General features: G+C 50.0%; 2 protein-coding genes across 6 annotated transcripts in view; one reads left to right on the top strand and one right to left on the bottom strand.

Moving 5' to 3' along the window:
* LOC122127559 (rho guanine nucleotide exchange factor TIAM2-like) overlaps nt 1–10,701 on the top strand; it is a gene marked incomplete at its 5' end in the record, with an annotated part of 49,716 nt that extends 39,015 nt beyond the window's left edge. The window contains 11 exons of the mRNA XM_042702092.1: nt 552–620; nt 1,062–1,187; nt 1,792–1,900; nt 3,623–3,802; nt 5,110–5,228; nt 6,348–6,456; nt 7,016–7,074; nt 7,404–7,509; nt 7,762–7,849; nt 8,134–8,288; nt 9,501–10,701. Of these exons, the coding sequence (XP_042558026.1) occupies nt 552–620; nt 1,062–1,187; nt 1,792–1,900; nt 3,623–3,802; nt 5,110–5,228; nt 6,348–6,456; nt 7,016–7,074; nt 7,404–7,509; nt 7,762–7,849; nt 8,134–8,288; nt 9,501–10,132 (1,752 nt within the window). The remainder of the gene's footprint in view (nt 1–551; nt 621–1,061; nt 1,188–1,791; nt 1,901–3,622; nt 3,803–5,109; nt 5,229–6,347; nt 6,457–7,015; nt 7,075–7,403; nt 7,510–7,761; nt 7,850–8,133; nt 8,289–9,500) is intronic.
* Tfb1m (transcription factor B1, mitochondrial) overlaps nt 10,697–18,126 on the bottom strand; it is a 40,197-nt gene continuing 32,767 nt past the window's right edge. For all 5 annotated transcript variants that reach the window (XM_042702078.1, XM_042702082.1, XM_042702083.1 and 2 more), the window contains exons 6-7: nt 14,210–14,337; nt 10,697–11,028 (exon numbers count right to left, since the gene is read on the bottom strand). In XM_042702078.1, coding sequence (XP_042558012.1) covers nt 10,785–11,028; nt 14,210–14,337 — 372 coding nt within the window. In that variant the 3' untranslated portion in view covers nt 10,697–10,784. The remainder of the gene's footprint in view (nt 11,029–14,209; nt 14,338–18,126) is intronic.

Genomic DNA, 18,126 nt, shown 5'->3' with positions numbered 1-18,126 from the left:
GCCAGCTCCCAGCATTCCAGGCTGCCGCAGCCTCTTTTCTAGGCTCTGAAATGGTGGAGCTGTAGAGCGTCAATAGCCAATACGAGGAGTTGGCCTTGCATTTCCTTCCCCTTCTGTGGTGTGTCAGCCTGGAGTGGAAGCGTCCCAGGGGTGCCCCCCCTTACTCCACACCAGAGCCATCAGTGTCCAGTGCTACAGAGGAGGCCGGGACACGGGTGGGTGGCCGTGGTAACCCCCGAGCGGACCCCTCCCCTGCAGGCAGAGGGCTGAGGGGCAGCGGGCTGGAGGACCCGCTGTGTCGGCAACGATCAGTCGAGCCAGCGGCGGACGGATGCAGAGAAAGGCGCAGGCTGCGGCAGGTGAACCTCGTTCATCTGTGAACTGGGTGAACTTGGCTGTAGGAAGCAAGAGTATCCACCGTGAGGGGCAAGCATGCCAACCAGACACATCACGGCTCCTGGCGGGCATTCTGGGAGCCGCTGCCAGGGCTCTGGAATGACAGGCGGGTATTTCGGGGAGCTGAGTGTTAACGACACTCCTTTGTCTTGCAGGATTTGAGCTGCCTCTTCGAGTTATACTTGGAGCCGCTTCAGAATGAGACTTTCCTTACCCAGGACGAGGTACACAACCGTGTCTGCTGTGGCTGCCTGGAGCGGTGCCTCCGGCCCTCCACGGCCTGTGCCATGCTGGACACTCAAAGTCCGGGCCAGGGGCCACAGCAGCAGGCAGAGCGCCGGCCTAGAAAGTCCCAGGCGCCACGTGGCCTCTGCCATACAAAGCGCAGGGCAGAGCCTGCGCAGGCTTTTTAGAAGGGAGTATGGCTTGGAGTTCCTTTCAGCACATGCGTTTTTAATATTACATCAGTGTTTTCTGTTGAAATACGGAAACATAGGCTGGAGCTTCGCAAGGGCTGTGTGAGACACCAAACCCCCTCCCCCCCTCCCAGCACGCGCTTCTGCTTTGCTGCGCTTTGGGAAGTGATGCTAATTGTGCTGGCCCGCAGGGAGCGGGCCCGGGTCCTGGCTCCCCAGTGACATGCTTCGCTCCTGCCCTTCTCTCAGATGGAGTCACTCTTCGGAAGCCTGCCTGAGATGCTGGAGTTTCAGAAGGTCTTTCTGGAGACTCTGGAGGACGGCATCTCAGCCTCCTCAGACTTCAATGTTCTGGAAACACCCTCTCAGTTTAGAGTAAGTGGTTCTGATGAGAGCAAAGAGGTGGATGCAGCCACACGGTCCCCCCTCCCCCCCCTCCCCGCGACAGTGCTGTCCTGTCAAGGCACATTTCTCCCGGCATGGGGGGGGGGGCTGCATCCCTGGGGCCAGCAGCTGGCAGCCCCCTCTGCGGCCACTTGGCTGTGGAGCACGCAGTGCCTTTCGTGCACCCTTGCAGAAGCGAGTCTGACAGCTGCTTCTGCAGCGTGGGCGCTGGCCCTGTACCTGGGAGGCGGGTGGACTGTCTCCTTGTGTGGGTGGCAGCTAGACACCAGGGTGGACCGGAAGCGCTCCAGAGACAAGGGTGGATGTGTGGTCCACAGCCTTCGCCCTGATCGATGGAGCTGGCTGTTACCTGAGATCTTACTGCAGTGTCTTCTGCTCCGATGGCACGCCGCGTCTGAAGGCGTGGCCGCTGAGGGGGCAGCGGGGGCTGCGGGCCATCGTCTGCGTGCACGGCTTGGGTCCGGGTGCCGCACTGCTGATGTCAGGGCTGTTTCATGGCTGTCACACCACGGAAGCCAGTGCATCCCGAGGGACGTGTCCAATGTCTCTCTCTCTCTCTCTCCTCTCCTTCTAGAAGTTGCTGTTTTCCCTGGGAGGCTCTTTCCTCTATTATGCTGACCACTTTAAACTGTACAGTGGCTTCTGTGCTAACCATATTAAAGTTCAGAAGGTTCTAGAGCGAGGTGAGTTCATACCTTTTTATGGCTGTTGAAGTTTGAACCATTCATAAAGGATAACTGGGTCTGGGAAGGTGGCTCAGTGGTAGAGCGCTTGCCTCGCATGCATGAGGCCCTGGGTTCCATCCCTCAGCCCCACATAAGCAGAAAAAGCTGGAAGTGGCGCTGTGGCTCAAGTGGTAGAGCACTGGCTTGAGCTGAAGAGCTGAGGGACAGTGTCCCGGCCCAGAGTTCAGGCCCCACGACCAAAAAAACCGCACAAAAAACAAACAAAAAAAAAAAGAGTAAAGGATAAGTGGATTTAGCAGGGCGGGGCAGGTGTCGTTTTGGTGACCCGATTCTCGTCACCTCACTCCTTCCTGGGCGCGGGGACGCACATAGTGCTGTTTTGTGAACCCTCTTCTGAGCCATCTGCAAACAGCACTGTGGTGCCGGATGAGAGCCGGTGGACCCGGTGAGCGTCTCTGCCCATGCTCTCCCCTCCCCCGGCCCCGCTCTGGTCCCTCAAGGAGGCATGGCGAGGTCCTCCCACCTCTGTGTCTCGCTGTCCCCATCCACGCAGCTTTGCCTTGCCATCCCAGGAGTCCCTGGTTCAAAACATGGGGCTCCAGGGCTTCTCCCCCCCATCCATTCTAAACGGAGGTCTCAGCCCACTGTGCTCGCCTCCCACACACACCTTCTCACGGGTGGCCTACAGTGGAGAGGAACAGTGCCCCAGCTGCCCCCCTCCTGCGTCCGGCCGCGGGCAGGGCAGGGCAGGGCAGGGCAGGGCAGGGCAGGGCTGCCTCGCTGCACACTGTGCACTTTGTTCTTGGAACAGAGCCCCACAAGGGGGTCCCACCTTCACGTCCTGTTCATCCACACCTCTGGCCAAGCAGTGGCGCTGTGGGGTTCAAAGTGGCAGCTGCCGAGTCCCCGCGTGGTATGGGACATCCAACATGCACCTGAATGCCTGCGGGCCCTTGGCACTGCCAGGGTCGTAACCCCTCTGACGGAAGGTTCAGTCTGGGCAGGCTGTGGAGGCAAAGGTGACACCTTACAGCGTCCTCAAAGGAGGCCCCTGCAGAGATGGACTAAGCAGCCAGCAGTGCTAGGCCAGTGGAGCAACGCCATTTTCCTAGAGGGGTCTCTGTAGGGCATGGCACAGCGCGTGGATCGCACTGATTGCCAGCTTTACCATTTGTGTGAAGCGCTCTGTGGCCGCGTGTGTGGCGGGAGGCGCTGCCCTGGGACTTGGGTCTCCTGGGGTCGGCGCTGCGCTCTCCGCATCCCTCCCTCACAGGATTCCGAGCCGTGACACTGTGTCCCCCATTAATAACCAGGTACCCACTGTTGTGCTGGGAATTTTATTATAGGACAGCATTAGGAGGTCCATAAACATGATGACATAAAACTCCAGTAACCTGGGCACTAGTGGCTCACGCCTGTAATCCTAGCTACTCAGGAGGCTGAGATCTGAGGATCGTGGTTCAAAGCCAGACCAGGCAGGGAAGACTCTTCTATCTAATTAATCACAGAAAGAGCCTGAAGTGGCGCTGTGGCTCAAATGGTAGAGTGCTACCCTTGAGCAAAAAGGAACTTAAGAGACAGTGCCTAGGCCCAGAGTTGAAGGCCCAGGCCTGGCAAAAAAACCCCACAACAAAACAATAAAAGCCCCAATCTGTATTAAAAAATGAACGAAGCACTGTAGTTCGGTTCTTGTAAGGATCTTTTTTCCATTGCTTGCAGCTAAAACCGACAAGGCCTTCAAGGCTTTTCTGGATGCCCGGAACCCCACCAAGCAGCACTCCTCCACGCTGGAGTCCTACCTCATCAAGCCGGTGCAGCGGGTGCTCAAGTACCCGCTGCTGCTCAAGGAGCTCGTGTCCCTGACCGACCACGAGAGCGAGGAGCACTACCACCTGACAGGTGAGGCGGGCGGGCGGCTCTGCTCTGCCCTGACCGCTGCTCAGCGCCGCCAGGACCAGCCAGTGTCCTGTCAGTCACACTGTGATTCTCATCTCCGTGACCGCTTGGTGCGGCCGTGCCTTCGGAGCGCACAGAGGCTTCTGTGTTTCCCCAGTGAGATCTTACTAAACTCCTCTGCACAAGTGTTCCCGCCTGAACTTTCAGGAAGAGGCCATCTGTGCGCAGGCCGCTTGGCTTGTAGCTGAAAATCAGGCCTCTCCACCTCCGGGGAGGTTCACTGGTTTATGGCTCCCGGCCAAGACCGGTGAGGCGCCCTCTTGTGGAGATCTCTGAAAGCGCACAACGTTGACACCAGCGTGGCAGTGCAGGCAGAGGTGCTTCATTTGTAACCTTGGAAATGACTCCCTCCCTGAGTTTCGTTGCCAAAAGCCTGCAGCCTGCCACTTGAGAGCAGAGCATCCCTTGGAGATGCATCCCTGACCAGAGAGAAAGGATTCTATACGCCACACCAAAACGAGCAAGCCCAGTTAAGCCACCTGCCACGAAACTCCTGGGGAGATAAACAGATTGATTAACGACGCTCAGTAGCACTGAGTAATAAGCACCAAGAAGCATGTAAATTAAGCTTGCTATTTTTTTTCCATGATAAACATGCATTGGTATCATAAACAGTGAAGGTAGTTGAATTCTGTAAGAAAATGATAGGCATTGTGATTAGTACTGAGATGCTATAAAGAGCTCATTTTGCATTAAGAACTTTTCCTCCAAATCCTCCCCAGAATGAACTAAAATGTCAAAGCAGGGAATATACTAAATTAGGAGACGGCCTGCGATGCTGGCTTTTGGCTGGCTGGCGGCTTTTGTCTGTCACGTGCCCTTGTCCACAGTTAGAGCACAAGGATGGAAACAGGCGCGCTGGCTCTTAGCACATCAAAGGCATCTGTAATTCTGGTTCTAGTGCGGGGTCCTGAGAGGGGTGGAAAACAAGGTGTGTGTGTGGGTGGGGGGCAGTGTCCAGCTCATCTTGGGTTGGATTCTGCTTTTCTCCGCTGTGAAATGGCTTTGGTGGCAGTGACTGAGTTATGGCAAGGATGAGACGGTGCCACAAACCACCGCTGCTGTCCATGTTAGCTTATGCTAATGTCAGCGACAGAGAGGCTTTAAGGTAGAAGATGTTTAACTGTTATTCATGGTAATGACTGGATTGGCTGCTGCTGGTGAGAACTGGTGTTCACCTGGCTTGCGTCCCGAGTGCTCTTGTTCCTGCTGTTGGAGAAGTAGAACAAATGTGCTCTCCTGTTTTACAGAAGCACTCAAGGCAATGGAGAAAGTAGCCAGCCACATCAATGAGATGCAGAAGATCTACGAGGATTATGGGACTGTGTTTGACCAGCTGGTCGCGGAGCAGAGCGGCACAGAGAAGGAGGTGTTGTGTGGGGCTGAGCCCGGGAGGGAAGGAGGGAGGCCCGGGAGGGAAGGAGGGAGGCCCGGGGCCTGGGCAGATAGTGCGAGGGTCACTTGGATCCCATGGCAGAGGCAGAGGCCCGACAGTCCAGAGGCTGGGACTCAGGGAAGGCGGGGCTGGCCAGGGCGGGAGGGGAGCGGACTTGCACGGAGGGCCAAGGGCTTCTCCTTTTTTCATTTTTAACATCAAATATTAGTGCCCGCCTGCTTACTTAAACCAGTCCAAGTGGAATTTGGATATTTTCTATTTTGTTCAGTAACCCCCCCCCCCCCGCCCTTTTTTTTTTTTCTGTGCCAGTACTGGTTTGAATTCAGGGCCTGGGCACTAGCCCGTTTTCGCTCAAGGCTGGCTTTCTTCCACTTGAGCCACAACTCCACTTTCAGCTTTTTGGAGGTAAAGAATCTCACGGGCTTTCCTGTCCAGGCTGGCTTTGAACTTGAATCTTCAGATCTGAACTTCCTGAGTAGTTAAGATTACAGATATGAACTACGGCACCAGGCTAAATTTGGAATTTTCTGCTTTTAAATCCACCAGAAACAATACAGTTTAAATAGAAATGTGGCAAGAACAGGAAGAAGCAGAGTTTAATTTTTCATAATGACCATCTGCAGTTAGTGCTTTGTTCTTAGGAGGCTTCATGTGGTTTGGGGCTAGAGGTGGCAAGCCTGAAGGCTTGCAGCAAGCCTGGATACAGTGCTAGGATTAATGTCATGGAAATGGAAGTCGCTCAAGAGCACGCCTCACCTGGGCAAGTGTGTACAGGGGCAAGGCCCTCAGCTCCCTATTACTTCTCCAACACTTGGATGCTTGGCTTAGATGTAGGAAGCCTCCATATTTAATGTCTCACGTTGACAAGAGTGGTAAAAACCAAAGAGAATGTACTTGCATTTTATCAAAGACTGTGTGTGTATGTATACACACGCACATATACAACTTATCTATACATACATACGTGTACACACACATGGATTCATGGATGGATCCGTCCACAGACAGATGGATAGATAGAATTTGTTTCTATCATGAAACTCCACCTCTGGGGTTTCTACATCTTGTTTGCGTCCTGTCTTTACAATCTAGGTAACAGAACTTTCCATGGGGGAACTTCTGATGCACTCTACAGTTTCGTGGTTGAATCCATTTCTGTCTCTAGGAAAAGCCAGAAAGGACCTTGAACTCACAGTATTTGGTTAGTATTCCATTCTGTTCCGTTCCATTCCATTCCATAAACTTAAAAATTGATGAGCCATGGTAGAAGAACTCCCCCGCTGCAGCCGTGCCCCAATTTTCAGGAGTTAGAACATTCACTGTGGTGGCTCCACACAGCCAGCCTCCAGCTAGTTAAACTCATCATCTGCTCTCTTCTGCTGCTGAGGCCAAGAGTTACGGGCACAGATCTCCACAGGCAATTTCAAAACCTGCTATCTTAAGACTCCGCTGTATTTCAACATCTCTGAACTGTCACTGGGAGCTGGGAGAGCAAGTGCAAATAGCTACGTATTGTCTCTGAGGTGAACTTGCGTCCTCAGCTTCCGCAAGTGAAGAATGGAGGAATGCTGGGTCCCACTTCAGATAATGGCTTTTAAACAAGCAGAAGGTGGAGCTGCTACTCACGCAGTGTTGGCAAAGTGGGACCTTTCCAGGGTCATAAACTTGAAGAGCTTTGTTCAAGTAAAACATTCAGCTTTACTTTTAGCCTTGGAAAAGAGTTTGTATGAAATAATAAAAGGCTTTTCTCTTTTCTTTAGTTTTTAAGAGAGCTGTCATACTGGTCTATAAAGAAAACTGCAAACTGAAAAAGAAATTGGTAAGACACAAATTACATTTAATTAAAGCTACCTTTTCACGCCCTGTCTCCCTGTACCGTAACTCAAAAGTGCGCTCGGCGCCATGGCCTGACTGTGGTGCTTCTTCGGAGGGAGCCAATGAGTCACGTATTTCAAGTCGCCTCATAAAAGGAGAGGGAAGCCATGGATGGCTTTGTGTCATTCTTGCTTAGACCCCCAGACTCCTGTGATGCCCACCTCTGTTCAGGAGCTGCCCTGGGAGAGCTTGAGGCTTCTGTTCCCTATGCTCACCTTCAGCCCTGGCTGACAGCTTCCTTAACCCTTTTCCTGCTGGACTTTGTCTTTGCAGCCCTCAAATTCCCGACCTGCGCATAGCTCTGCTGACTTGGACCCGTTTAAATTCCGCTGGCTGATCCCTATATCTGCTCTTCAAGTCAGACTGGGGAACACAGCAGGTAACAGCTTTGTTGTTTTGGTAGTGCGTGCATGCCAGAGTAAGTGTCTTAGGAGACCTGATTGGGGCGTGAAGAGGTTGGAAGGGGTTGGCGTGTTAGTCAGCGCTCATCTCTCTTACAAAGCATCTAGGTGACCACCATTGAAGGAAGAAAGACTGGCTCACAGTTGCAAAGCAGTCCTTTCAAGTGGTCTTAACCAGAGTATTTTAGTACAATTATAATTTTTTCTTGTTTCCATTTCCTTTGATGCAGGAACAGAAAATAACTCCATATGGGAGCTGATCCATACAAAGTCAGAAAGAGAAGGCCGGCCAGAAACAATCTTTCAACTGTGTTGCAGGTATCCTGACTTCCAAAAAATAAAACCAATGCCTTTACAAAAGGCAACTGTGAGTCTAGTAGAAGACGACAGTGGTCAGCTGTTTATATTTCAATCTTAGAACGATCAGCTCTCACCACCTTTTGTCAGCCAGGCAAGCCAGTCCAGGTGCGTGGCTTGCTGTGGATCTAGCCTGAGGGTGCAGGGAAGTGCTGGTCAGGACTGGGCCTCAGGAACAATCCCAGGGCCAAGAATGAAGCCAGCCAGACCCTCTGCACACTTCACTGCTTATTCTCTACCCCCAGTGACAGTGAGAGCAAAACCAGCATCGTGAAGGTGATTCGGTCGATTCTGAGGGAGAATTTCAGGCGTCACATCAAGTGTGAGTTACCGCTGGAGAAGACATGTAAGGATCGCCTGGTACCTCTGAAGAACAGAGTTCCCGTTTCAGCCAAACTAGGTGAGAATTCTGCTAGCTCGGAGCTCAAGAAAAGATTCCCTCAGAAGATAGGTGTTCTTGGAATACAGCTGTAAGTTACTTTGTCAGACCTCCTTCTAGAGACCTAAGCAATGCCCCTTGCTCACAGATATCCTTTGAGAAGAACACGTCCACCTCCCTTGTCTGATGCCAGCCGGCCAGGTCCAGTCTCACTAGCCTGTCTTTCCTCCGCTGAGATAAGTGTGAGCCAGGGGCTCTGTTCGGCTCACTGTAGCTCCTACACTTCCTAGAACTAGGCATCTACACAGTGAATTCTTAATGAGTTGAGGTCAAGAAATTAGTATTTCATTCTTACCACTCAATAAGTGGGCAGGTAATCCATTCCAGATAACACTGTTCTTAAACAATGAGTGTTTCTAAAAATTGAAAGTGTTTCTAGAACCTTCTGACTTAGCTGTTTTACAAAATGCATAACTTCACTTTTTGTTCCTCATCAGTCTGATGTGGACTTACTGTAAACTTCCTATTTTTCTCCAATGTCAGAATATGCTATGGCCACCAAAACCTAAATGCTCTGTTGCCTGCCTATGGAAACATTCAAACTAAGCCCCCTTTCCCCAAGAGAACAAAATTAAACCCACAAATGATTAAGTACACATAATACTCAAAGTACAAATGGCTAGAAATGTCAGCAGAGACAACTCTAATGAGATAGGGAACTTTTAGTTGAGCTGCAAAGGAAGTAAAGGAAAAAATACACTCAGAGATGTAGTATCATCTTGATTATGAGATCACAAAGTACTTCAGTACAAGTGCAAAACCTAGGTTTCATTAGTGATTAGATTTTCAAGGCAGTCATTGGCAAAAATAAGAATTCTAGCCCTTAGTGTAATTGACAGCTTATTGTTCTACTTAAATAATGAAGCTCTGGTCACCTAAAACTGCTGAAGTCCTCCAACTTACAATTTCTTTTTTCTTTCTTACTTTTTTGTCCAAGTCTGGGACTTGAACTCAGTGTCTGATACTTTTGCTCACTGGCTTGTGCTCTGCCACCTGAGCCATCACTCCAAGCCCTCAACTTACAATTTCAAATAAACACAAGTAAAACTTCCATGCTTGCGGGATCTCTGTTTTTTGTCTAACTGCAGGCTAAAGGTAACGGAGGTCAGATAATAAGAGAACCTCAGTGGTAATTAAGCCGTCTCTACCTGTGCACTGCTTCTGTCTCTGCAGCCTCGTCCAGGTCTTTGAAAGGCCTCAGGACGTCCTCCGGCAGTGAGTGGCCCAGTGAGCCCAGCAAGGGCCACTCGCTGGACTCCGACGAGGGCAGCCTGAGCAGCGGCACCCAGAGCAGCGGCTGCCCGGTGGCCGACAGCAGGCAAGACTGCAAGAGCCCGGCGCCCGAGAGGGAGCCCCACAGCCTGGCCGAGCTCCCCGATGGGCTCATCAAGGAGAGTGACATTCTGAGCGACGAGGACGAGGACTCCCACCACTCTCTGAGAGAAGGCAGCCCCACCAAGGACATCGAGATCCAGTTCCAGAGACTGAGGATCTCTGAGGAGGACGACACACAGCCGGCAGGGCCGCAGCCCGTCACCGGCGCGGGCGCGGGCCAGCAGGGAGGGGAGCAGCCCAAGCTGGTCCGGGCCCACTTCTGCCCCATTAAACGGAAGGCAAACAGCACCAGGAGGGACAGAGGGCCGCTGCTGAAGGCACAGACGCGCCACCAGTCTCTTGACAGTCAACCTGAAAGCGCCAACATGGATCTAAATCTGGTTTTAGAGAGAGAATTCAGTGTCCAGAGTTTAACTTCGGTTGTGAACGAGGAGTGTTTTTATGAAGCACAGAGCCAGGGCTCCTCATAGTCCAGCACCTGAGGCGGCCGCGCGGCTCACTGACGTCCAAACTGGTGGCAAAGTGGAAATTGCAGAAAAATGACATTATTGGATTTTGTGCAGTACACCTTTCCCCACAAAATCACTGTAAAGATTTAAGTTATTTTAATTTATTGTGGATCAGAAAACTAGATTAAACTGGTCAGATTCTGTAAATTACTTAGCTTATATCCCTTTTGAGCAGGTATCAAAATGATTTAGAATCCTTAAAATTTGCGTTATAATTATTATAAGTTATGTGGCAAAGGTAAAGTTGGGAAAGTTGTGATGAACTGCTTTTCAAGGGTCACTTTTTCCAATCCTCTGGGCATTTTCATGGAGCTGTTCAGATTTTGCTTTATTTAAAGCATATTTAAGTTATTTTAATGTGGTTTAGGGGCACAATGTGCAGATATCTCATTGGAAGTTGTAACAGATGCTGTTTATACTAAACGTGTCATACCTATGCAGTATATATTAAAAGAAAGCTTGTACCGTACCTTACTTGATACTTATTTTCTCTACCAAGCTGTATAGTAAAAGGAACGTAAGTCATCTGGTCACTGGTATTTATTATCATTCTGTAGACAGAAAACCCCCCTGTACAATGCTCCATACTAGGAATCAGTGTGTCAGGGAGCAGCTAGCATCTGTAACTCTCCTCCTCCTCCTCTTTCTCCACAATTTTTCGTTTCTTTTGCCTAAGTTCTTCTCTGAAATTGTAAGCAAAGAGCTGAGGGTCTTCATCGCACATCCTTCTGTATATGTCACAGAGGCTCTTAAAGTGCAAGACTGAGAGCTGGGTGGGCCGGAGAGTCGGGTCTATGTCCGCCTGCTGTAGCAGCCTTCCAGTGCTTTCCAGGCGCTGAGCTTCAGGGAATAACATTCTGAGGAATTGAAAAAAAAAAAAAATCAGGACAACCACAATGCCCTGTCACTTCCTTGAAAATGACAGGGTTCCAGTGACAGGGTTCCAGGTAACTGATACCCCGAGGGCGTGGCCGAGGCCCACTGAAGCCTCCCGGGGGCCCCGGGCACCCGAACGACCTACAGCAGGCAGATCTCACGTGCCCTGTAAGGATCCACACAAGGAAGAATTTTTCCAAGGCTAAATCAAGACACCTTTAAGGGGTGATGTCTGCTCAGCTGCATGGTGTTCATTTGCTTGTATGCTGATAGAAGTTGTCTATATTACTTTTTTTTTTTTTTGTCAGTCATGGGGCCTAAACTCTGGGCCTGGGCGCTGTCCCTCAGCTCTTCAGCTCAAGGTGAGCGCTCTACCACTAGTGCCACAGCGCCACTTCCAGCTTTTTATGCTTATGTGGTGCTGGGGAATTGAACCCAGGGCCTCATGCATGTGAGGCAAGCACTCTACCACTGAGCCACCTTCCCAGCCCCTACGTTACTTCTCAAGGGACAGAAATTTCTCTGTCTGCTCTGTAATTTCAATGTGTCCATCTTTAGATACAATATTCACTCTTTTAGGGTGACCTGTTTTCCAAAGTTACACAATTGCTGAAATTTTGTTTTTCTTTTGGTGCCGGTACTGGGCTTGACCTCAGGGTCTGAGTGCTGTTCCTCTGCATTTTCCACTCAAGGCCGGCACTCTGCCTCTGCATCTCCACTTCTGGCCTTTTGTTGGTTAACTGGAGATGAGTCTCTCAGATTTGTCTGCCCAGACTGGCTCAAAACTATGATCCTTAGATCTCAGCCTCCTGAGTAGCAAGGATTACAGGGGTAAGCCACTGGCACCCGGCTTGAAGATAGTTTTGAAACATCTATAAAAGTGGTTTGAAGTATGCCCTTTACATTGCACCTACCGGAACTATTTTCAAACACTGGACTGCCAGAACCACTGTAACGTCCACCTGGACTTTGTGCTCTCTCCCCTCAGCCTCTGCAGGGCTAGCTGAAAGGCAGCATGGCAGGCATGGCAGCTCTGGGGTTTTCTTCCCGGGTGGTGGTGCTCCCATGCCCCCCTACTTTCAGAGTACACGGTCCACTTCTGTGGCAAAGAGGATCTGGTGATGGTTATTACCTGGGATCCATTTCACCTTGGACTCGGCCTACGTTTTGGTTTTGTTTGGTCACAGGTACAATCTAAAATGGACATCTACACTGCCAGCGCTGACCTGGACTGGAGAGGCTGTGAGCTCGCCATCAGCGCTTGCGCAGGTATGAGTGGGTTTCGTGGTGTTTGTATCAAGTTGCCCTCTGTCTAAGGACATGCTTGAGAACCAGGAAGCAAATCCAACTTTTGGGCAACCAAACTCTGCGACAGAGGAACCCTGCAAGCACACGTGCGCTTGGTGGCGTGCCTCTGTGCCTGCCTGCTGCTGCACGCGGGGACCTCAGCGCCCCGGAGAACCGACCGGCCCTGTGGTCGCCATACGGCGGTTACCACCGGTAAGCTTGGAGAACCTCCAGTGAGGCCCCACTTCCAGGTGTGCACACGGAGATCCCCACCTGCTGCAGTGGGCACTGAGCCACACCGAGGACTCAGCTTGGTAGACACAGATTTGTCATTTCTAAGGCTTCTGGACACAGTTACTTTTCTTTCAGTTCTAAGTCTTTATGATATCTGTGCCCTTTAGCACAAGGGCAGAGACCTTTTTTTCTACCAAGAGCCATTTGGATATTTATAAACAAAATTCTCCAGACATACAGAGTTATTAATACAGGCAGACAGCCTGGACCGCCAACAACACTGCAGCCCTGCTCAGCACCTGAAACCGCTGGCATATGGACAGACGCTGGCTGTCGTGAGACCATGATGGTCCATAGGCCAGATTCTTCCTGATGATTTCAGCTGCAGGATGGCAACTCTCATACACCACGGGTTGACTTTCATGTGAAAGCATAACTCATGTAACTGTAATAGCCCTGATCCATGGGGGAAATCATAGAAAGTGCGTCCTACTTTTAGAAATCCTGGAATAAACTGGTCTGGGCCTAGAGCTTGCTGGAGCGTGTCTAGAGCAAAGGTCTGGGCCTGGAGCTTGCTGGAATGTGTCTAGAGCAGTGGTCTGGGACTAGGGCTTGCTGGAGCATGTCTACAGCAATGGTCTGGGCCTGGAGCTTGCTGGAGCATGTCTAGAGCAATGGTCTGGGCCTGAGCTTGCTGGAATGTGTCTAGAGCAATGGTCTGGGCCTAGAGCTTACTGGAGCATGTTTAGAGCAATGGTCTGGGCCTAGAGCTTGTTGGAACGTGTCTAGAGCAGTGGTCTGGGCCTAGAGTTTGCTGGAATATGTCTAGAGCAGTGGTCTGGGCCTAGAGCTTGCTGGAGCATGTCTAGAGCAATGGTCTGGGCCTGAGCTTGCTGGAATGTGTTTAGAGCAATGGTCTGGGCCTAGAGCTTACTGGAGCATGTTTAGAGCAATGGTCTGGGCCTAGAGCTTGCTGGAATGTGTCTAGAGCAGTGGTCTGGGCCTAGAGCTTGCTGGAATGTGTCTAGAGCAGTGGTCTGGGCCGGGAGCTTGCTGGAATGTATCTAGAGCAGTGGTCTGGGCCTAGAGCTTGCTGGAGCATGTCTAGAGCAGTGGTATGGGCCTAGAGCTTGCTAGAATGTGTCTAGACCAATGGTCTGGGCCTGGAGCTTGCTGGAGCGTATTTAGAGCAATGGTCTGGGCCTGGAGCTTGCTGGAGCGTGTTTAGAGCAATGGTCTGGGCCTAGAGCTTGCTGGAATGTGTCTAGAGCAGTGGTCTGGGCCTAGAGCTTGCTGGAGCGTGTTTAGAGCAATGGTCTGGGCCTGGAGCTTGCTGGAATGTGTCTAGAGCAATGGTCTGGGCTGGAGCTTGCTGGAGCATGTCTAGAGTAAGGGCCCAGGTGAGTAATGGGCTCCATTCATTTCAGTAACCACCTTCAGTACAGACAGGGCTCAAAAACTGTAAATGAAGAAAGAAACAAAGTGCAGGTCATCCTGTGCAACTGTCAGTTTCAGGTTGTACCTGGGATCAAACAGCCCTTTGTGGTGACCGAATTTTGCTTATCAGTGGATCAAACTAAGCACCAATCACATGTGCCTTTAAGAGAGTCAAAAAGCAAGAAAGAGCAGAGAGATTCTTACCCGAGTCCTCGATAACAGTATTTCCTTCGGAACTGAAACACATTCTTAACAACCTTTTCCACCATCTTGAAAGGCTGCTGAATCTTGGGCTGGATCAAGGGTGTGAAGTGCACCACTCCCACGTCTACCTTGATGGCAAGCAAACATGAGTCACTGGGTGGCCCAAGACCCTGACGAAGCAATTCACCTCTGAGAATTCCTCTGACAACTGCAGGGGCGCAAGGTTCCCAGAGCAGTGTCGTACGCAAATCTTTCCCCGTCTACTTCCTCTTTGGCTACGCAAGACACTACCTTTGGATTGAATGACTCAGAAATGCCTGCCAACTCCATTGCTTCTATACTGACACCCACCAGACCTAACGATCACTTAATTTTTTTTTGCAATGGTATAATATATATTGAAATGATTTTAAGACAGGAAGATTAAAGAATAAATTTACAAACACTTCCTTTTGGAATAGAGTTGAGATGGCTGAGGGTACCATAAGATTTCAACTTTTTATTATTGCATTAAAAGTTGCAATGTTTGTATTTTGTAAGCATTGAGACTATGCTCATGTGTTACTTTATGATCCAGAGTTTTAAACATTAAAAACTAAGTGTACGCATGTGCGATCACTTAATTTTAACATACAGTCTTACAATGGCTTTTTAAAATTCCATCCAAGGGCTCGGAAGGTGGCTCATTGGTAGAGTGCTTGCCTTGCATGCACGAGGCCCTGGGGTTCAATTCCTCAGTACCACAGAAGTAAAAAAAGCCGTTAGTGGCGCTGTGGCTCAAGTGGTAGAGCGCTAGCCTTGAGCTGAAGAGCTGAGGGACAGCGCCCAGGCCCAGAGTTCAGGCCCCACGACTGACAACAACAAAAAAATTCCATCCAAAGCATTAAAGCTAACAGGTAAATAATAGACAATATCAGGACAGTTCTATTAGTGAAAAGTAAGCGGTGGTGGCAGGTCTGCTGTAAGGTGGGGCTTCAGTGGAGGCAGACGGTGCCCAGAAACCCCTGGTGCTGAACTCCCCAGGAAGGGAATCATTAGGATACTGACGATTTGGGGTACAGACACTGATATGCAGCAGGGCTGGTCATGTGCACAGTTCACAAAGCACCAAGACTTTCCCATGGCATCCCCAGGAGGCCCAGGCAGGATCAAAACAAAAGGGAAGCTACCAAAAATGTTCATGTTTGACAGATTTTAAGCTGTTCCTAGCTGTTGAGAGTCTTTAATACAAGAAAAAACTGTTCAGGCATATCTATCTAGTTAGAGATTTACATTCTTCCTTATTCCACAAGTACATTCTTAGAATGTATGCATTATGAATGTGTTTATAATGAATATATTCTTGAGAAGCACAAGAGAAAATACTGAAAGATGAGAGAAACTGAGTCAGAACAGTTACAAGGTGCATGCACACAGGCTGACAGAGACCTTGGCCAAAGCCGATGTCTGCAGGGATTCCTGGACTCACGCATGCTCCCTCAAGGCTGACAGAGACACAGTGATCCCACTGTACAGACTCCCCAAAGGCTGACGGAGACACAGTGATCACACCGTACAGACTCCCCAAAGGCTGACCGAGACACAGTGATCACACTGTACAGACTCCCCAAAGGCTGACGGAGACACAGTGATCACACTGTACAGACTCCCCAAAGGCTGACGGAGACAGTGATCACACTGTACAGACTCCCCAAAGGCTGACGGAGACAGTGATCACACTGTACAGACTCCCCAAAGGCTGACGGAGACACAGTGATCACACTGTACAGACTCCCCAAAGGCTGACAGAGACAGTGATCACACTGTACAGACTCCCCAAAGGCTGACGGAGACACAGTGATCCCACTGTACAGACTCCCCAAAGGCTGACGGAGACACAGTGATCACACTGTACAGACTCCCCAAAGGCTGACGGAGACAGTGATCACACCGTACAGACTCCCCAAAGGCTGACGGAGACAGTGATCACACCGTACAGACTCCCCAAAGGCTGACGGACACAGTGATCACACCGTACAGACTCCCCAAAGGCTGACGGACACAGTGATCACACCGTACAGACTCCCCAAAGGCTGACGGACACAGTGATCCCACTGTACAGACTCCCCAAAGGCTGACGGAGACAGTGATCACACCGTACAGACTCCCCAAAGGCTGACGGACACACAGTGATCACACTGCTAGCTGGACTGCTCCTTTTCAAAATCCTTGAAGCTACGTAACTCCTTAAAAATGGGGTGTGCCAGACGGTGATGGGAGAACTCTTTGTGTTAAGAGTGGAGGGATTCTAGATGTGAAGTGCAGATGTGTCAGCTGCAGCCACGTTGGCAGGCCGCGTTTGCACGTGGGTCTGCTGCCCGCTGGCCTTCTCTGTGAATCCACTCATCTCATCCTCAAACGTTTCTCCTTCTCCACAGCTACTCCAACCGGGGGCAAGGGCAGCTCTTTGGCAGCAGGGGTGGTGTGGGCTGGCAGGAGCTGAACTGCCATGGCGAGGTCTCTCTCAGCCTCTAACTGTCATCGGCCTGCAGACCGTTTCAGTGACGGTGGACCAGCAGGCGTGACAGCCATTAAGAGCAGTGTTATTTTCAAATTGAATAATTTTTTTCAATTGTGCTCTTATAACCATTTTCTTACTTTAGTGGCAGGAACACCCTGTAGGACTTTACAAGACTCTCAATTGTGTCCAAAGGTCTGGAGGTGTACAGTCACAGGAAAGAGAAGCTAAGGACTGTGGAGGTGAATCAGGGGCTTCCTTCTTCTCTCCCGGCCCCTGGCTCTGGGCTGAGCACTTCTGAGGAAGGAAGGAGATGACCCATGCGTGGGGTCAGGGGGCGCAGCAGCCAAGATAGACCACAATGGTCAAAAAAGCATTTGACTTCCCACAAACTGACACACCGCCTTTACCTTTCATCTTGACTTGAGATGTCTGGGAAGGTTCTAGAGACTTCTCTAGCCTTCTATGGCCAATAATCAGTGCTCTCTAGCTTTTCTGTCTATATTTCTCACCCTGCTACCCTGCGACTCATCCCCTCCAACCATGCCATCCAATTCTCGCAAATCACGCAGTTGCTTCTAACCGCTGTGCAGTCACTCAGAGTGACCCAACACCCTGCTGGTCTCCAGGGAAAACCACGCAGCAAAACTCAGCCTGGGATCTAATGCGGCCCCACTTGACTGCATACTGCATAATGTGCAAATTCGGATGAGACCAGTGTCCAGAAGTAGACACGTTTTGTCCTTCCTGAACAGAAACTGCCACTTCCGGCTTCTCTGGATCTTAAAAGTTGGCCTCATCCTTATTTGCTTGATTTCATTTCTTTGAGATAGAACTGGGGCTAATAAATACAGAAAATATCCCATGTTTGCTTACACTTAAAAAAATACTACAGAAATATAACAGCAGATCATGTAAATTAGACTTCCAGAAATTGTATACAAGCTGACATCCAGCTAAAAAAATTCTCAGCTGAAAGAAAATTCCCACTCGCAAACACAGGGAATACAGTGGAGGACTCTAAAGCTCAGATGCAAAACCCAGCCAGCTGTCTCCTCCTTGTGGGGGAGGGGGGAGGGAGGGCTCTTCTCTCCATCCCTTCCTCTGCTTTCCCACAACAACAATGCTTAGTATTACTCCGAATCATGGAGACACTATCTGTAGAACCACAGGAAGGCTGTGTGTAGCTATGGTAACAAATACAAAATGCTTTTTACTTATAATTGAGTACTTATTTAATATGACAACCATGATTCTTTCTTGAGTTTCTAGTCTATTAGAGGTTTAAGTTATAAAAAAGAAATCAGCTGGAGCAACTAGATGCTCTAGCTAATACTTTATTTTTATGTTTCACAGACATTATTATTATGACCTACTAATACTTTGAATTAAAATATTTATGATGAATTAAAATGTTTCC

Source organism: Dipodomys spectabilis, unplaced genomic scaffold (assembly GCF_019054845.1).
Source record: "Dipodomys spectabilis isolate Male_0828 unplaced genomic scaffold, ASM1905484v1 ptg000302l, whole genome shotgun sequence".
In the NCBI taxonomy this organism is placed as follows: Eukaryota; Metazoa; Chordata; class Mammalia; order Rodentia; family Heteromyidae; genus Dipodomys; species Dipodomys spectabilis.
The sequence above is the reverse complement of the archived record's forward strand: the minus strand, read 5'-3'. Positions and strand labels throughout refer to the sequence as shown.